At 36.9% G+C, this 16,836-nt stretch overlaps 1 protein-coding gene across 1 annotated transcript in view; it reads left to right on the forward strand.

Moving 5' to 3' along the window:
* Nucleotides 1–261: 261 nt before the first annotated feature.
* Nucleotides 262–16,836, forward strand: part of MYO7B (myosin VIIB) — a gene marked incomplete at its 5' end in the record, with an annotated part of 69,757 nt that continues 53,182 nt past the window's right edge. Inside the window, 9 exons of the mRNA XM_081328556.1 lie at nucleotides 262–326; nucleotides 8,545–8,728; nucleotides 9,390–9,503; nucleotides 10,119–10,271; nucleotides 10,901–11,085; nucleotides 12,086–12,207; nucleotides 14,687–14,829; nucleotides 14,926–15,039; nucleotides 15,444–15,597. Coding sequence (XP_081184682.1) covers nucleotides 262–326; nucleotides 8,545–8,728; nucleotides 9,390–9,503; nucleotides 10,119–10,271; nucleotides 10,901–11,085; nucleotides 12,086–12,207; nucleotides 14,687–14,829; nucleotides 14,926–15,039; nucleotides 15,444–15,597 — 1,234 coding nt within the window. The remainder of the gene's footprint in view (nucleotides 327–8,544; nucleotides 8,729–9,389; nucleotides 9,504–10,118; nucleotides 10,272–10,900; nucleotides 11,086–12,085; nucleotides 12,208–14,686; nucleotides 14,830–14,925; nucleotides 15,040–15,443; nucleotides 15,598–16,836) is intronic.

Raw genomic sequence — 16,836 nt, forward strand, 5'->3', positions numbered from 1 at the left:
GCTGTGGCCCGTGCTGAGCCCCCACCCGGAACTGCTCCGAACCCCGACCCAGAGCTGTGTTCCCCGTGACAGTGGTCTCCGGCGCCAAACAGCTGATGGCCTCTGGCACCAGCACTTGTTCACTTACTGCCCCGTTGCTTCCAAATGCAGTAAGTGAGCGAACGAGCAAGTGGCGTTTGGAAGCGATGGGACAGTGAGTGAGTGAATGAGCAAATGGTGTTTGGAAGCATCGGGGCAGTAAGTGAGTGTGTGAACGAGCAAATGGCGTTTGGAAACAACGGAGCAGTAAGTGAGCGAGTGAGCAAGAGGCCTTTGAAAGACATGGAGTGAGTTGGGGAGAGACTGAACGAGGTGCCTTTGAAAGAGACGGAGGAGTGAGTGAGAGCGACTGGAGGCTTTTGTGAACAAAGTGCGAGTGAGTGGGGGGGCTTTTGCGAGCGAAGGGTGAGAGAAAAAGGGAAAAATGAGGGGGAGAAGGGAAAAAGAAAAGGCATTGACTTCTGCCTTCCTCAGTTGCAGGAGTAGAAGGAAGCATTAACATTGAACCTCAACTTTTTGCTTTTCTATAATATTATAAACTAGCCATTTCTATAACAATAAATGAATCTAACCAATGAAACCCAAAATACCCCCCCTAAATTAGACATATTACATTGAGAAAAATGTTTCTCATTTCTTTCCTGTTACCTTTATTGATTTCATTGCAGAGATGTTAACATAGGAAATAGATTATTTTGTTATCTAATTTTACCTTCCAAAAGACAGAAGCAGATGAAAAATGTGAGGTTCTTTCCTGTTGGCTCTTTTGAATTAGCTGTTTTAGATTCTAAAAGTTTAGTTCCTAAAGAAGTAACCTTGTAAATAATTTTAATGTCCTCCTCTAGTGTAGGGGTAAGCAACCTTGGCTCTTTTATGACTCAAGGACTTCAACTCACAGAATTCCTGATCCAGCATGGCTCAGCTTGGAAACCTCTCTCTTTCCCCTCAGCGTGGCTGGCTCAGGATTTCTGGGAGTTGAAGTCCACGAGTCATAAAAGAGCCAAGATTGCCTACTCCTGCAATAGGCTTTTGAAAGCCAATAGAGGGAGCTTTTTTTTTTTTGCAAAACAAAGGTGCCGGAACGCCATTCTGAGCGTTCTATGAGAAAAAAAAGTTTCTTGTTCTTGTACTAACAATTTGTTGATTCCCTAAAAAATAAAAAGAAGATTCCAGATAGCTTGTAGGCTATTCCCACTACACTTACCCCACTCCTACCCACTTACTTTGCCCTTGTACATGCAGTACATCAGTGATTCAGGAATCATTGCTGTACTGCTGATCCGCTGTATTGGATTGGGACTGTTTATTATCACAGATTTATTTTGGATGGTACAAATGAAAGCAAGGCATTGAGCAGAAATATTTTTCACTTTTGCAAGTTTTTTATCCTTTTATTTTTCATAGTTTGGAGTGCGAGTCCTTCAAGGTAGCCAGGTCAGGAAATGGAGTCCAGAATAAATACTGAAACAGGCTATACTAAGAGAATATTGAAAGCCTGAAGGTGTTTTCCTTCTGTCTTCTGCCAAAGAGAGCAATTTTGGTGTAACTGTTAAACTGTTAATCTAGAAACCAGGAGACTGTGAGTTCTAGTCTTGCCTTAGGCATGAAAAACGGGCTGGGCGACTTTGGGCCTGTCATTCTGTCTCACCTCTTCACCTTACAGGTTGGTTGTTGTGAGGAAAATAGGAAGATGAAGAATAATTATTTGTTCTCTGCCTAGAGTTACTTATAAAGTAATAAAGGTGGGATGGAAAATATAATTAAATAAATATCAGAAGGTGTAGGTGTGGAGGGGGGAGTTCCTCTTTTTTACCATTTTCTAGCTATACTGCAAAATTTATTTATTATTTATTATTTATTAATTTTATTTGTATACCGCCCTTCTCCCGAAGGACTCAGGGCGGTGAACAGGGCAATACATATTAAAAAACAAGATACAAAAATTAAAAACGATTAAACAAATGCCCATGAATAAGTTAACACACATTAAAAATAGATTAAAACAGATTAATAAAACCCAACCCCATCCCATCAGGCCAGGCCAGCTTGTGCGAAAAGGTAGGTTTTGAGATCGCGCCGGAAGGAGCGGAGGTCAGGCGCTGTATTGGAAATATGTATACAAGGAAAGAAAGAGCATCTTCCAAGCTTTTTAATAAAAACTTCCTTCCCCCTCACATCTGAATCATAATATATAAGAACTAGGCTTCGAATTTTCTTCTGAAATGATTTTAATGTGTTGTGAATCTTCATTTGTGCGAGAAGCTAAGATAATCCCTGAGTGCTACAAAATCAGTCATTGATTGCTCTCACCTAATTAAAATGCCAACTTCAAAAATAGAATATACTCTGAACTAGGGGCAAAGTCCTATAATAAATAACCATGAAAGGAACTTCAGTTACTTCCTGACTTCCTCATGGAATAGAAGGAATATTTTTTCATGACAGCGTTCTTCCAGGGTTTCATTGCCAGGGTTTTCTACACATGATTTCTCTGAAACGGAGAATGGGAATTAAGCTATATCTACTCTTCTAGGGCAGGTAATGTGATTTTGGTCTTTTCTTCACTTAGTCTTGTAGACAATATGATTTCAGAAATGGATAAATTGTTACTTGGAAACCATCATTGTACATGGCTATTACTATCAAGTATTTTATTCATCTACTAATTGTAGAGCATCAGCTACTTGCTTTGAGAATAAGTACAAGTGCTGGGATAAAGGTTTATCTAACACTAAGTTAAAACTGAATCCTCTAAATTTGGGTGTTTGTTAATTTTTAATACAAATATTTGAATTATGAAAATTAAATTTAAGACTTTATGATCAGACCATGAGCTTTTATAACCCAAAATATATGGGAATTAAATTGAATATTACTATTTTTAAAAAAGATAACATTTTAACATATATGGGCCTGGAGGTCAAGAAAGATATTTTAAAAAATCTTTGAGCTTTTTTATTCATTGTTTATTTGTTAATAGTTATTCTACTAAATAAGAGCTTTTAAGTGTGAAATAATGAGAGAAAAGTTTGGATATATATATATGTGTGTGTGTGTGTGTGTGTGTGTGTGTGTGTGTGTGTATATATATATATATATATATATATATATATATATATATATATATATATATATATATATATATATATATATATATATATATATATATACACACACACACATATATATATACACACATACACATACTGCTCAAAAAAATAAAGGGAACACAAGATAAGACATCCTACTATTAAATACAGTACATTGTGTTGTTTAAGTGTTCCCTTTATTTTTTTGAGCAGTATATATCTCCATATTTTATCTTGTGGCTTCTGAAATGCATTTTTATCATAATTATATTTTATTTAAAGGCCTTGAGGTGAATTCTGCTCCACCCCCTGATGTATCCATATATCTCTAACTCTGCAAAGTCCCATTAAAATTAGCATAAATATTTAGAATAAATCCTGAGGATAAAAGATACTGTTCTGTTTAAACATGGGGCACACATAGCAGCTTTTTAAGAAAAATGTTTTACATTTGTGACTCTCAGAATATAAATTCATTTAAAGTTGTAACTATGACCACGTGATTGTATCATAGTATTATTTCGGAAGTCTCAATTCTCAAAAAGTGATTACAAAGTTTACACTTTGCAAAAGCAGAATAGGCAGAATTGCCTTGTTATTTTGCTAGACAAAGATGAGTGTGATGAGCCAAAAAATTGCGTCTTCTGGAAGGGCCCAAGACGTATGGCCGCCACTATCACAACTCCCAACAACCTATGTCAGTAGTAATCAAAATGATAATGGAAATATTTTTATGTTGCTCATAATAATCTTTATCATATAAAAATAACATTTGATAAGGGTATAATTAAAATATCTTGGGGAGTAAATATGATTGTGGGGAGTGCAGAAATCAAATAATTTTGCATTTTTGTTGCACAGAGCAAATATTGAAGAGTAGTATATAATACTTTTTAAAAAGAATATTTTGCTTCTTGAAAAGGAATAGATGACACTGAACAAATGACATCTGGAGAATAGATGGCACTAGAAAGTAGATTTTTTTCTCTCTGCTGTTGTAAGGTTTTCTCCTTGTATTTCATGAAGGGCAGATCTGTACTTACTTCTTGGCTAATTGCGGACGAGCAGCTGGCCACTTCCTCAATGCAGGAATGGATGAACGCAAATGCATGCCACACCCATGCTTTCAAGCTTTGATTCAGACCTGCTGTTTTCTGATCTGATATGCCTGAAGTCCTTCAGAGGAGACAGTCTCCAGCACTTCATTTCTTTTAGGAGCACCCTAACTCCGTCTGGCCCCAGAGTTTGGCATGTTTATTCATTTGTAGTGGCTGGTTTCTGCCCTGGGCAGCCATCTTGTTCTAGATTGTTTGGCTGTAATGTTCTCTGCTGGTCAATAACAGTCAGTACTCTGCCCTTTACCCCAGAAGCTCATGTTCCATTCACCCCTTGCATTTTCCTTTATGTTTCTGCCTAGTAAAGAGACAGAATAAGTGAGTAAAGAATGCTCCCTGTGCACTCCCACCCCTTGGCCACCAAACTGCAAAGCTTCCATTTCCCTTTCTTTGTTTTCTAAAAGCATCTTTAAGTTGCAATATAGGAAAAGTAATACTTTATTTCTATGAAGAATTCTTCCTTGCTACAAACTTTATAAGATGCTACAGAGAAATATAAAAACAAAACAAACAAAAAAACAACTATCCCCTGTTGCTTTGGATGTTGTTGCAGAATTATGATGGTACCAAAAGGCAAAACAAAAAAAAATCCACAACCCACCAGACTGTAGTTTTATTAGAGTCAATAGAGATAATGCAGGAGGGATGAGTGAAGGGATTCATGTGTGCAAACATCTGGGAAAGCAAACGAATAGCACAGGGACTAGTGAGTTAACAATCTCTAAAAGGAAAGACAGGCATTGGTAGATCAGTTCACACAAGAACTGCCTGCAAAGTTTGCTTTTCCTGCCTAGCTGGGAAGAGCAAGAAGCAGAGAAGCAACCAACTGACCTTGCAATAGCTACAGTTTGGACTGAGCACCAGCCTGGTCCCATTGCCAACCATTACACTCTGGACTGGAACTTCTGAAGTTGGTGTAAGGAACAGGTGAGAGCTGCACAGGAGGCAAGCAACTTAGGCTGTACAAGGGTGTTGAATTGCCTTAAATGTTTTAATAAAACATGTCATCTTGCTCCATGTTTATTATTATCATTTCTCAAATGGAAGTGAAAGAAAGAAAGACGTGCTGCAAATCATCCAAAGATGTTATAATTTAGCACAAAAAAAGGAAGTGTTGTCTTCCAGTTCCAGTATTTTACTCTGTGAACCTCCAAGAATTGGTGTCAATAAAGTGTCATGGTCCTTCAGTCAGCTGTTTCAGAAGGACTTGCAATATCTGACTTTTGACTCAAGTTGCTTTTAAAGCAGAGGATCAATCAACTTATTTCAACCTAATCTAGTTACATGACATAATTTAGATTTGGGGGAAACAATTTTCATTTATATAAATTTCCCAGGCATTATTTCAAGGTCGTCTAACACTCTCTGATCTTTCTTAGGAAAAATACATACTACTCCTATCTCTAAACTTATAACTTACTCGTGGATTCCAGATTCTTGTTCATGTTTTTTTGCTAAAATATTTTATCCTTCTATTGTATTTCTTACCCCCTATCCCTTGTTTTTCCCCCAACAGGCTGCAAATAATCAACTTGTTTGAACAAGATGGTTGTGCTTCAAGCTGTAAGTATATATTCATTTACATTCATATGACATTGAATAATATGCTGTTTGAAATATAAACTAGGCTTGACAAGAAGTTGAGATTCAGGTCACGTGTATAGGTAGTCCTCGACCTACAACTACAACTGAGCCCAAAATTTCCATTGCTAAGCAAGACAGTTGTTTCGTGAGCTTTACCCCCATTTTATGACCTTTCTCGCCACTGTTGTTAAGTAAATCACTGCAGCTGTTAAGTTAGTAACACAGTCGTTAAGTGAATCTGGCTGCCCCACTGACTTTGCCTCTTGGAAGGTCTCAAAAGGGGATCACATGAACATGGAATGCTGTAACCCTCATAAATATATGCCAGTGGCCAAGCATCCAAATTTTAATTTTTGTGACCCCAGGGATGCTGCAGCGATTTTAAATGTGAAAAATGTTCATTAGTCACTTTTTTTTTCATTGCTTCTTGTAACTTCAGATTGTCACTAAATGAATAGTTGTAAGTGGAGGGTTACCGGTATTTGTTGAAGGTAGGCCTTGCCCTTCCCCCTTCATCCAATGGCTTCCCAGAAGTACTATCACGAGGACTAGAAAATCTGTTTAAAAAAATAGCACACTCTGGCGCAGCTGCCTGATTGGACAAAGAGTTTCCAGAATAATTAATCCAGCACAGAAAAAGAACATTATTCTCCTATTTGAACCTTTATATTGCTTTCAGTTTTTAGAACTTTCTCCCGCTTGTGAGCTAAATAGTGATATCTTGTTAACCTCAGTTAGACTATTCTTTTTTCTGTCAGCACTACGTATTTGGGTTTAAACCAAATGTTACCTATATTGATTCTCCCTTTTACAAAAGATATAATTTTAAACATAATACTCCACTGTTTGTTTATAAAAGTGCTTAGTTTTTTATTTGGTTTAAAAAAAACCCCAACCCCCCCCAGTAAAATCAGAATTACAATAAATACCTTTAAATTCAATGTACAGTTAAAAACTTGATGAAAAAAATATGTTTTGGCCATTTACCTAAATACTGGAAGTGAGGGTCCAAGCACCTCTCCCTGAGGAGTATGGTTTTCATACCCTGCATAGCAAAAAGCTTCTGTCGGGGGCATCTTTAAAATAGCCTCTCCTGCTGATGTAAGTAATTGGGTAATTCCTAGAGAGAGGACTGGTCCCGTGCTAAGCCATTTGAGGCTTTGAAGGTCATCTTACATTGTGCTCAATAGGCAGTGGGCACTCAGTGTACTTCTTTCTGTTATAGACATGATGTCTACCTTGTGCCTTTCTATTTTTCAAAAATAGCCCCATATAAAATGTGTTGCAGCAGTGAAGATGATTGAAACGAGGCATGAATAATTTTCAGCAAGTCTGCCTGGCTCAAGGAGGGCTGGTGTTGGTGCAGTAGTTTTAGCTGTGCAAACTCCTTTTTCATTGCAGTTGCCTCTTTAAATTCAGTGAGATCTGGGGATCAAGAACCTCTCTGAAATAACAAGCTTTCTCTTTTGTGGAGAGTGCAGCCTCATCCTTGTCTGAATTTAAGCTTAATCTTTATATTTCATCCAGTTCATGAGCAAGATTGAGGGATATTCAAGGACATGATTGCTTCCTCATAGTTAAATAATAACCGGAACTCATCAAATATTGATGGTAACTCTGAATGATCCATAGTCACTTATATGCCTGGTATGTGGTGACTTGTCTTTCTGGCTTCTATAATTAGTACCTAATTTGTTCTCATACAATTTCTGCTGCATTCTCCTACAATTCATTGGGAAAGCCATTGGTCAATGTTAATCTATCACAATATGTTCCAACAGAAATGACTGCAACCACCACAAAATAGGTCCCCCAAGTTCCAACCCCACCAGATGTCTCAGATGGATAATATGATTGATAGTATTTTTAAAAAAGGACCAAGAGGTCCTGTGAACTAGTAGGAACCCCTGTTCCAGTGTAGTTTTAATTTAATTTAATTTAGTTCAATTTAGGCACAGCCTGATTCTGGAATGATTCTGGGCATCTCACAATATCACAATGAGAAAAAAAATGTAATACAATTTTAAAAAGAGTAAACAAAAACAAATAAGGTACAAACAAGAAGGCAAATGTGGCCTACAATATAAGATTGTATATCAAAAGCAATCTCAGTAACATAACCTGGATAAAATTCCAAATGAACTAGGTCCAGAAAATCTATTTCATCCAAATGCATCTGGAATTGCAAAACCACTAGTTTCTTGATCATTTTACTCAAGCCTGGAATATTTGACACTGATCTATAATTACAAAAATCTTCCTAGTCAAAGGAGGGCTTTTTTTTTAGTAAAGGTCATAACCTGGTAGGGATCACATGCTACCCTCAAGCAGGTTCACCTCCCTTCACCTCCCTTACAATCTGGCAGATTTAATCAGTCAGAAGGGGCAAGAGTCAAGCAAAGCAGATAGTTACTCTCATCTTTTCACATATATTGACTCTGTTGTATAAGCTGCAAAAAATTCATATTGACAGAACAAATGATTGCCAAAATTACATTCCAGTAATCATCGTATCGTAAAATTGATGAGAATTGCTTTTGGTGAGGCCATGGCTGCTTTTCTCTAACATCTTGATGAAAGAGATGTCATATCATACCGAAAAGCATTACTTGTCTATTCTGCGCACATGCAAGGGATGTAGAAAAGTAAGTTCTTTCAATGCATCCAGTGCCATGAACTAGGATTTAAGATGAGTCTTAAAACTGACTCATTGACAGTTTAAGCATAAAGGCTGGTGAGAGGAAGGAGCAGGTGTGGGCATTGGAGAAGAAGGATGTGGAAGTTGACAGCTCCCAGAGGACAATACTGGGAAACTTACAGAGAAAGCATTTGCTGGATTACCCTTATCAGAACACTCCACCTTTCTACGCTGCCCTGGCTATGACTCAAATCATTGCCCAGGTAGAGAAGATATTTGATTCGTCAGTCTAAAGTGTCGTCCTCAGAGGAAAGGAAGAGGTCAGAGACTACACAACTAATGAGTTGCTTATATCTTCACAGGTAAAGTTGGAAGCTTTAAGACTATCAGTATAAGACTAGGAGAAGAAACCTCAAACAGCTTCTGCCAGAATAATTTACTTGTTTGGTTAGGCACTTTATTTTGAATATTAGTGTGTCTCTAAAGAGTTTGTTTTCAAACTCAGTTCCTGAAACTCAATGGACTAGAAAGAGTAAACTTCAGCTTTTCTCTACACCATTGGAGACTCCAGTGTTTGCCTTCTGTTATTCTCTAGTCAGTTTTCCACTTCCCTGTCTACAAGAATTGCTGGAATAGTATGTTCCCTCTTTGAAATACTAACATTAGCTTTTATTATTAAATAGCTTTTGGAAGTGTTACAAAATTCTCCTGATAAAAGCTGTAAGAATTTAATGTGCATGAATAGAACTACCATACTCTATTTAATTTTTTGTTCCTTATATATGACTTATATGTGCAGCTGCTTTCATTTTGATTGAAAACCATGAATCTGTTGGATTTGGCAACACATAAAGCAAAAAAAATAAATAGATAAGTCAGAACAAGGAAAAGCAAAAAATCTTTTATAGATTATTGTTTCTTTAGGGTGATCATGTATGGCTGGAATTACATTCAGGCAAAGAGTTTAATGTGCCCATTGGGGCAGTGGTGAAGGTATCTAACTCAGGACGGTTCTTGCTGGAGGATGATGAAGGCAAGGTAGGCTAATAAACACTTTCGTCTATCCAATTTTTGTATATGAACTTCTGCATCCAATAAAGGGCTGGATAGATCTGTAATTATTAAAGGCTCAACACTTGAACTTTTAGTGGGATGTTCTGATGCTCAGTTCTAAAAAGTGAGTGTGATTACTGTCAGAATGTAAATGTGATTTAATCTAAGCTTGTATTTCAATTAATGTAATGCAACTTATTTAAAAGTAACTAATAGGAGTACTCCCTAAGTACCAATAATTTTCTTCTCTTTTGTTTTAAAAAATTACACTTTGATGAGAGCTTTAGGTGGTATGTTGGAGCATTATTCATATTTGCCCCTTATGCATTCCAGAGCTGGAAATAAGTTTGAATGTGGATATAGAGTCAAATCTTTGGATTTTACAAAGCTCTGGGATTCACAGCCAAAATTAAACAAGTGTTATGCAATGTAACAGGACAAACCAGAACCCTGTACAGTATCATGCTTTTAATTGCTCCATTTTCAGTAAGCATACTAATGTTATTTATGGCCTGAATCTAGATTGTCTTAAGAACTATTTTCAAGAGCAAACTAAGCTAATATATGAAATTCAGACAGTTAAATGCACTTGTATTTAAGGAGTACTGGATCAAAGCTCAAAACATTAGCACAGTGCGACCAATGCATCCGGCCTCCATCCAAGGAGTGGAAGATATGATACATCTTGAAGAGATGAATGAAGCTGGCATGATACACAATCTATATATCCGCTACAAAGAGAACAAAATCTATGTAAGATATTAATTAATATTCATTAATAATATGTAGTCAAGTACAGATTCTGAAGCCCCACTTTTATAAATTCTTTCTAATGAGAGAATTATATATTTTCTATTGCTTAGAAATAAAATCATATACAGAGAAATGGCTTTAAAAACAACCAAAACTTCTACAGACTGTTTGTAAGAATCTTCTGTATACACACTTTGTAAATATGATGTATTCCAAGGCCTTTCACACACTTCATTCAAATCTTCCAAAAAGTATACAAAAATGTAGATCCTTTTTACATAAACAATAAAAGTGTAAGATTTATAATGACATTGCTACATAATAATAAAAGCATATAGATTAATTACTCAAAATATAATTATTTTTATTACTAAAAAAATGACTATTCTGAAGAAATGTGATTTAGTTTAGATTTAGATTTATATTTAGTCATTCTGCATTCTACAGTTTCTACTTTTCCTAATATAGCCACCTATAATTTCACGTATTTATAAGGAGAATAAGTTGATAATATTGTTTGATATTGTAAATATTCCTATCAATAACTTATTTTGAGATAGATGTTGATACTTCATTTGAAAACTCATCACTAATTTATTCCAAGATTCTTGCATTCATAACATTTTTAGACCTACACAGGCTCTATTCTTGTAGCCATCAATCCATATCAAGTGCTGCCGCTGTATACCATGGAACAAATCCAGCTCTACTGCAACAAGAGGATTGGGGAACTGCCTCCTCATGTCTTTGCCATTGCTGATAATTGTTATTTCAACATGATGAGGAATAAGAAAGATCAATGCTCTGTCATTAGGTAAGGGGCACATAATGTGATGGAGAAAAAATGTGTTAGTACTGTAAAATATTTAAATAGCTTGGAGGAAAAGAAATAGAATAAGTACTATAGAGACTGTAGCCAAGAAATTAAAAGACGCTTGCTCCTGGGGAGGAAAGCCATGGCAAATCTAGACAGCACACTAAAAAGCAGAGACATCACCCTGTCAACAAAAGTGCGTATAGTCAAGGCTATGGTCTTCCCAGTTGCAATGTATGGCAGTGAAAGCTGGACCATAAGAAAGGCTGAGCGCCAAAGAATTGAGGCCTTTGAACTATGGTGCTGGAGAAGACTCCTGCGAGTCCCTTGGACTGCAAGGCGATCAAACCGGTCAGTCCTAGAGGAGATCAACCCTGACTGCTCTTTAGAAGGCCAGATCCTGAAGCTAAAACTCAAATACTTTGGCCACCTAATGAGAAGGAAGGACTCACTGGAGAAGAGCCTAATGCTGGGAAAGATTGAGGGCAAGAGAAGAAGGGGACGACAGAGAATGAGGTGGCTGGATGGAGTCACTGAAGCAGTAGGCGTGAGCTTAAATGGACTCCAGAAGATGGTAGAGGACAGGAAGGCCTGGAGGAACGCTGTCCATAGGGTCGCGATGGGTCGGACACGACTTCGCAACTAACAACAACAACATAGAGACTTTGTAAATGGTTCTGAAAAGTTACTAGGGAATACTTGGGAGTGCAAGCAGAACACATCTTTAAAGTAGTTACGCCACATGTCTTGTATGGAAGCCTGAAAAAGATGTGGGTATTTAAGCAAAGTTCTGTGATTGCACTCCCACAATGTACCAAAACACTTCTCATTAATAATTTTTGAAGTATGCAGCTGTAACAGAAAATAACATTAACTTTTCTTTCTCAAAAATTTAATCAATTTTACTTTTTTTTTAAAAAAAAAGTGGAATTGTGGGAAGAATACATACATTTATTTGATTAACACTTCTGATGTACCAGTTTTACAAAATTTATTCCAGTGGAGAGTCTGGAGCTGGGAAGACTGAAAGCACAAAATTAATGCTGCAGTTCTTAGCTGTTATTAGTGGTCAACATTCCTGGATTGAGCAACAGATTCTAGAAGCCAATCCGATTTTGGAAGGTAGGCTACGTGTGCAAGGCGAAATATTGAGAACTTTGCTTTTGAAATACTCTTACGTTTATAGCACATTTCATTTTCCTAAAGAAAGTGACTCTGGATTCACTGGTTTGAAACCCAATTGTATAAGGGCACTTCCTTGCAAGGATTTTTTTTTCCAATTTGAAATAACTCCAGACATCAGCAGTGTTGGAGGACAGAGCTGATTTATTCTAAATTGAATATGCTGTAAAACTGTGGTGTGGTTTGGTTTGGTCTGGTTTTGAGACACTATGGCTCCATTTCCCCATCAAAGAGTCCTCATTTCAATCTTGTAGTTTTTGAACCAGGTTAAGAAAAAAGTGGGGGAGCACACAAAAGGAGGAAGAATAAAATGGTCAGTTTCAGACAGTTTTTGTTTATTTATTCTATATTATTTATTTTGTTTGTTGCCATCTCACCACAAAGTGACTCTGTTGTTCTAGTTCCTTTTCTTTGAATCAAGGATGAAGTTATTTTTGTTATCGTTAAACTAAGAATATTTGGGGGCAGGGTGGTGATTTTCCCTCCTTTAGAGCCTTTCCAGTCAGAAATTATGGCCATCAGGGAAGTAGTTGAAAATACTTTTGAACCACCCCATCCCAGAAATCATCTCTTACCTCCTAATGTGCTTTTGTATATCGCTGCCTCTCCTCCTGCTTTGGGTCGAGCCTTTCCGTATCTATCCCATCCCCCTTTCAGCCAGGGATCAGTTGTCCTCTGCCCATCCTTGCATCACAGATATGTCAGCAAAGTATTCAGTGCTCCTCCACCAGCGTTCTATGCTATTCTGTCTGTCGCTCTCTGCTTACCAATCCTTCTCTCAGATCCAGCTTTCCTTCCTTCTGTAATAGTATTAGTATTAATACATCTGCTACCGCTAATAATACTAACATACCTTGGGAAGCATGGAAAGTATCATATGTGTGTATATTTGTCAGCTTTACACTAGGTAGACCAGATCAGGACATCAAATCCACATAAGGACTAAAACTGTTTTTACTGAGATTGGCTATAAAAACAGAATTGCAAGTCTATGCTTTACTTCCCACACCTTATACTCCAGTGAATTAGAGAGGTACCTGTCTGAGTTGTTTCCAAATGTTATCATATTGTGAGCCCTTTTTGCCTAGGCCCTAGGTAATGGTTCCTGGATACTTCTATCAAAGCCGTCTTCCTTACTTTACAATGCTTATGAGTTCTGTATTTGTATGCCTGCATGGGTGTATATGCTTAATTTCCTTACTTGGTGATCCCTCACACTTTCTCTGTATGTTCTCCTGTGGCCCTCACTCCACTAGAAATTCTGCTCCTCTGGTTTAGGTTTTCAAATACAGAAATATTTTGCAACGTATTTGAACATTGCATGTTGATAAGGGCATTCTTTAGTACTAAAGTGGAAATCTAATTGCAGTTCTTATAGCAGAAAATCAGTGGTGTTTTTTTGTTGCTAACAATGCTTTATAAAGAAAAATTCTCAGTGTTTTAAATTACTTCAAATAGTGTAGTAAATGTCATTTGCATGCCAGACTACTAACCCACAATCCAAAAACCATGAGTAACAATGGCTCTTGAAGTTGGATTACCCAGTTCTTCCTTCTACTAGAGATAGTTTTTGTCTTTTAAAAGCTAACGAAGATTTCCATCGAGAGAGGCTTGGCAAAGGAATAGGACTTCAACTGTCCTGTATAGTTTCTGATTAAACGCAGAAAATTAAAGCAGAACACCATTTATTTCAGAGTAGAAATGTAGAAATATACATGTGTAACCAGGATTTGATTTCTTTTTTTCTGTATTGCACTAACTTTCTCTGTGTGAATTATTGAACTGGGTTTTAATGTCAGCCTTTATTCATATATCAGACTACATTAATGAAAATACAATTTTTCCTTTAGAATCTTTCTGTGAATCCCTCTTCAGTCTTCTCTGGAGATTACTTTCTTTAATTGATTAATGATCTGGGAAGCCCTCTGCTTATCTTTTTCCATACCATAGAAGAAAACTGCATTTTAATTTTTAAAGTTTAAAAGGAGTTTTTTTTTATTTTAAAAAAGTTTGATTCTGTTGATCTCCTGTTAAATTAGCTTTATTTTCAAAGTGCTGAATGGAAAGAAGAGCTGAAGCCTCTAATTACCATGGCTGTATGCTACATTGGCAGGAGTTGGTACTATGGGAAACTATTTTGACTTTTATATTTTTAAACATCAGAGAGATGGCACAAATTGTGAAATCCCTATATATTTGCCTGCCAGGTTCAGGACATAGACATCAGGTGTGATGTCTCCTCTAAAATGTGTGGTGGTAGCAGGAACTAACAAGCTACTATCCCAAAACAGGAGGAGGGACCAGGGCGTGAGTGCTTCTGGGAAAGGATGTTGGGGATCTCTATCCTCTGAGCCTCCGCATTGTTACATAGGTTACATTTTTCTAATTTTGCTTCACAATGTTGTCTCATCTCTTGCAGCATTTGGTAATGCTAAAACAATTCGAAATGATAACTCAAGCCGCTTTGGGAAATACATTGACATTCACTTCAACCAAAATGGTATAATAGAAGGAGCTCGAATAGAACAGTTCCTTCTGGAGAAGTCTCGAGTGTGTCGCCAGGTAAAGAGATGTATATATTAAGAAATACTATTTCATTGTGGCAGCTTTTTTGTTTCTGCTATTAGTAATATCTTTGTGGTCTTTCTATTGTTTTAGGCTCCTGAAGAAAGAAACTATCACATATTTTATTGCATGTTAATGGGGATGAATCCAGAACAGAAAAGAACATTGAATCTTGGCACTACTTCAGAGTATACTTACCTAACTATGGTAAGGAATCAAGAGCTGGATATGTGACTTTCTACGTATCCATAGAATGGCACTTTCTAAGGTCCTAAACATTACACCAAAATTGTGTAGCTGTACTCCAGTGTATTTTTAAAAGGACTTTTAACATTATTTTGCAAAGGGGAAAAAGATAGTTATCTATAGGGAGTCCTTGCTTATCAACTACTCATTCAGTGACAATTCAGTGACACCTTGGCATGTAGTCATGCTGGCCACACAACCACAGGAAATGTTTTTGGACAATGCTGATTCCCTTGGTTGAGAAACAGAGATGGCCACTGCCCCCTAGAATCTGACATGACTAGACAGAGAATCCTTTACCTTTATATTATGCGTACTGTTGTATTTGAAAGAGATGCCTTGCATTATTCTATGCTGATTTGCAGGGCAAATGTACTTTCTGTGAAGGTCGTAATGATGCCAAAGAATATGCTCATATATGCTCAGCTATGAAAATTCTCATGTTCTCTGATTCTGAACAGTGGAACATAAGCAAATTGCTGGCAGCCATTTTGCATCTAGGAAATGTAAAATTTGAAGGTAAGCCTAGTACATGTATATATTTGCAAACATATGGGACATTTTCACGCAACTAATGTTTTCTTTCTCAAAACTTCACAGTTTTACTACACAGTGACCTCACCTTCCTCCTGAGTTACTTGAGTAGAGCACTGTCCTTTTCAGCTGTCCATTAGGGAAGCACAAAGAAGTATCAGCCAGCCATTTCCCCCATCTTTTTTTCTTTTTCTCAGTGCTCTTGATTTCCTAGTGATAAAAAATTGCTAATAAACCAGCCATTGTACTGTATATGGGAACAGATTAATTAGGATTAGGAAGGATAGGATGATTTCAAGGTTCAATGGCACTTTGAATTCATAAGAAGGAGGAAGTTCTGAGGCACTGGGATGTGATTTCCCCTATATCCTTCCTATACTCTTACAGAAAACCTTTTTGGTATACTGCTGAGTTTGCTTGTGGGGAAGAAAGTAATACATCTCTTCTGACTTCTCCGCTGTAGCTTAGCTGAGCTGAGCAAAAAAAAATTAAAGCCCTTTCAGAAAATCAAGCTTTTATTATGTATATTATGGGTAGACAGGGATAAAGGAAAAGAAACATCCTACACACCAATTTGATATGGTTTCTCTCAGCTACTGCTTCCTTTGCCAGGTTCACACATAGAAACAAGAGAATCAAATGCGCAGCAAAGATCATTCATAAAACAAATTTAAAACCTGGTCTGCATCTATTTTCACTTTTCCCTTCATTGCTACATTTTTCTGGGTTCTCCAATCCTCTTCCAGATTGGTTTTCTTTGCTTACTTATCTGGATCCCATCTAGGAAAAGATGCCCTTTTTCCTATCAAATAAAAGAACATGGACCAGTTTCTGCCTTTTAAAAGCTCAGCTGTGGAAGGAAATTTTTCACTTCCTTCAGTGGCTTTTTACTTTTGGTTTTCCTGGGCTTGACATATAACATAAATTGACAAATTCAATTTGATTGATAGATCAGATTCAGCTTTTTCCTTTAACTCTTTCATATCTGAACCTCTTAAGGATGTGATTGTCTTTAAACAGTGTTTGACAGAAGATGTTTTTCAGAAGATTCTCTGTGTCATAATGTTGTGCCATTGTTTAACTAACTGCCACATTTAAATGTGTTAATTTTATATTAAAAGAACCTAAGAACAACTTCCAATTTCAGGTCAGGATAATGCATAATATTATTGAACAGGATAACAATATAATGTTTTCCAGAAACTAGAAATTTCCTTTACTTTA

The sequence above is a fragment of the Vipera berus genome, assembly GCF_964194415.1.
Source record: "Vipera berus genome assembly, chromosome: 5".
In the NCBI taxonomy this organism is placed as follows: Eukaryota; Metazoa; Chordata; class Lepidosauria; order Squamata; family Viperidae; genus Vipera; species Vipera berus.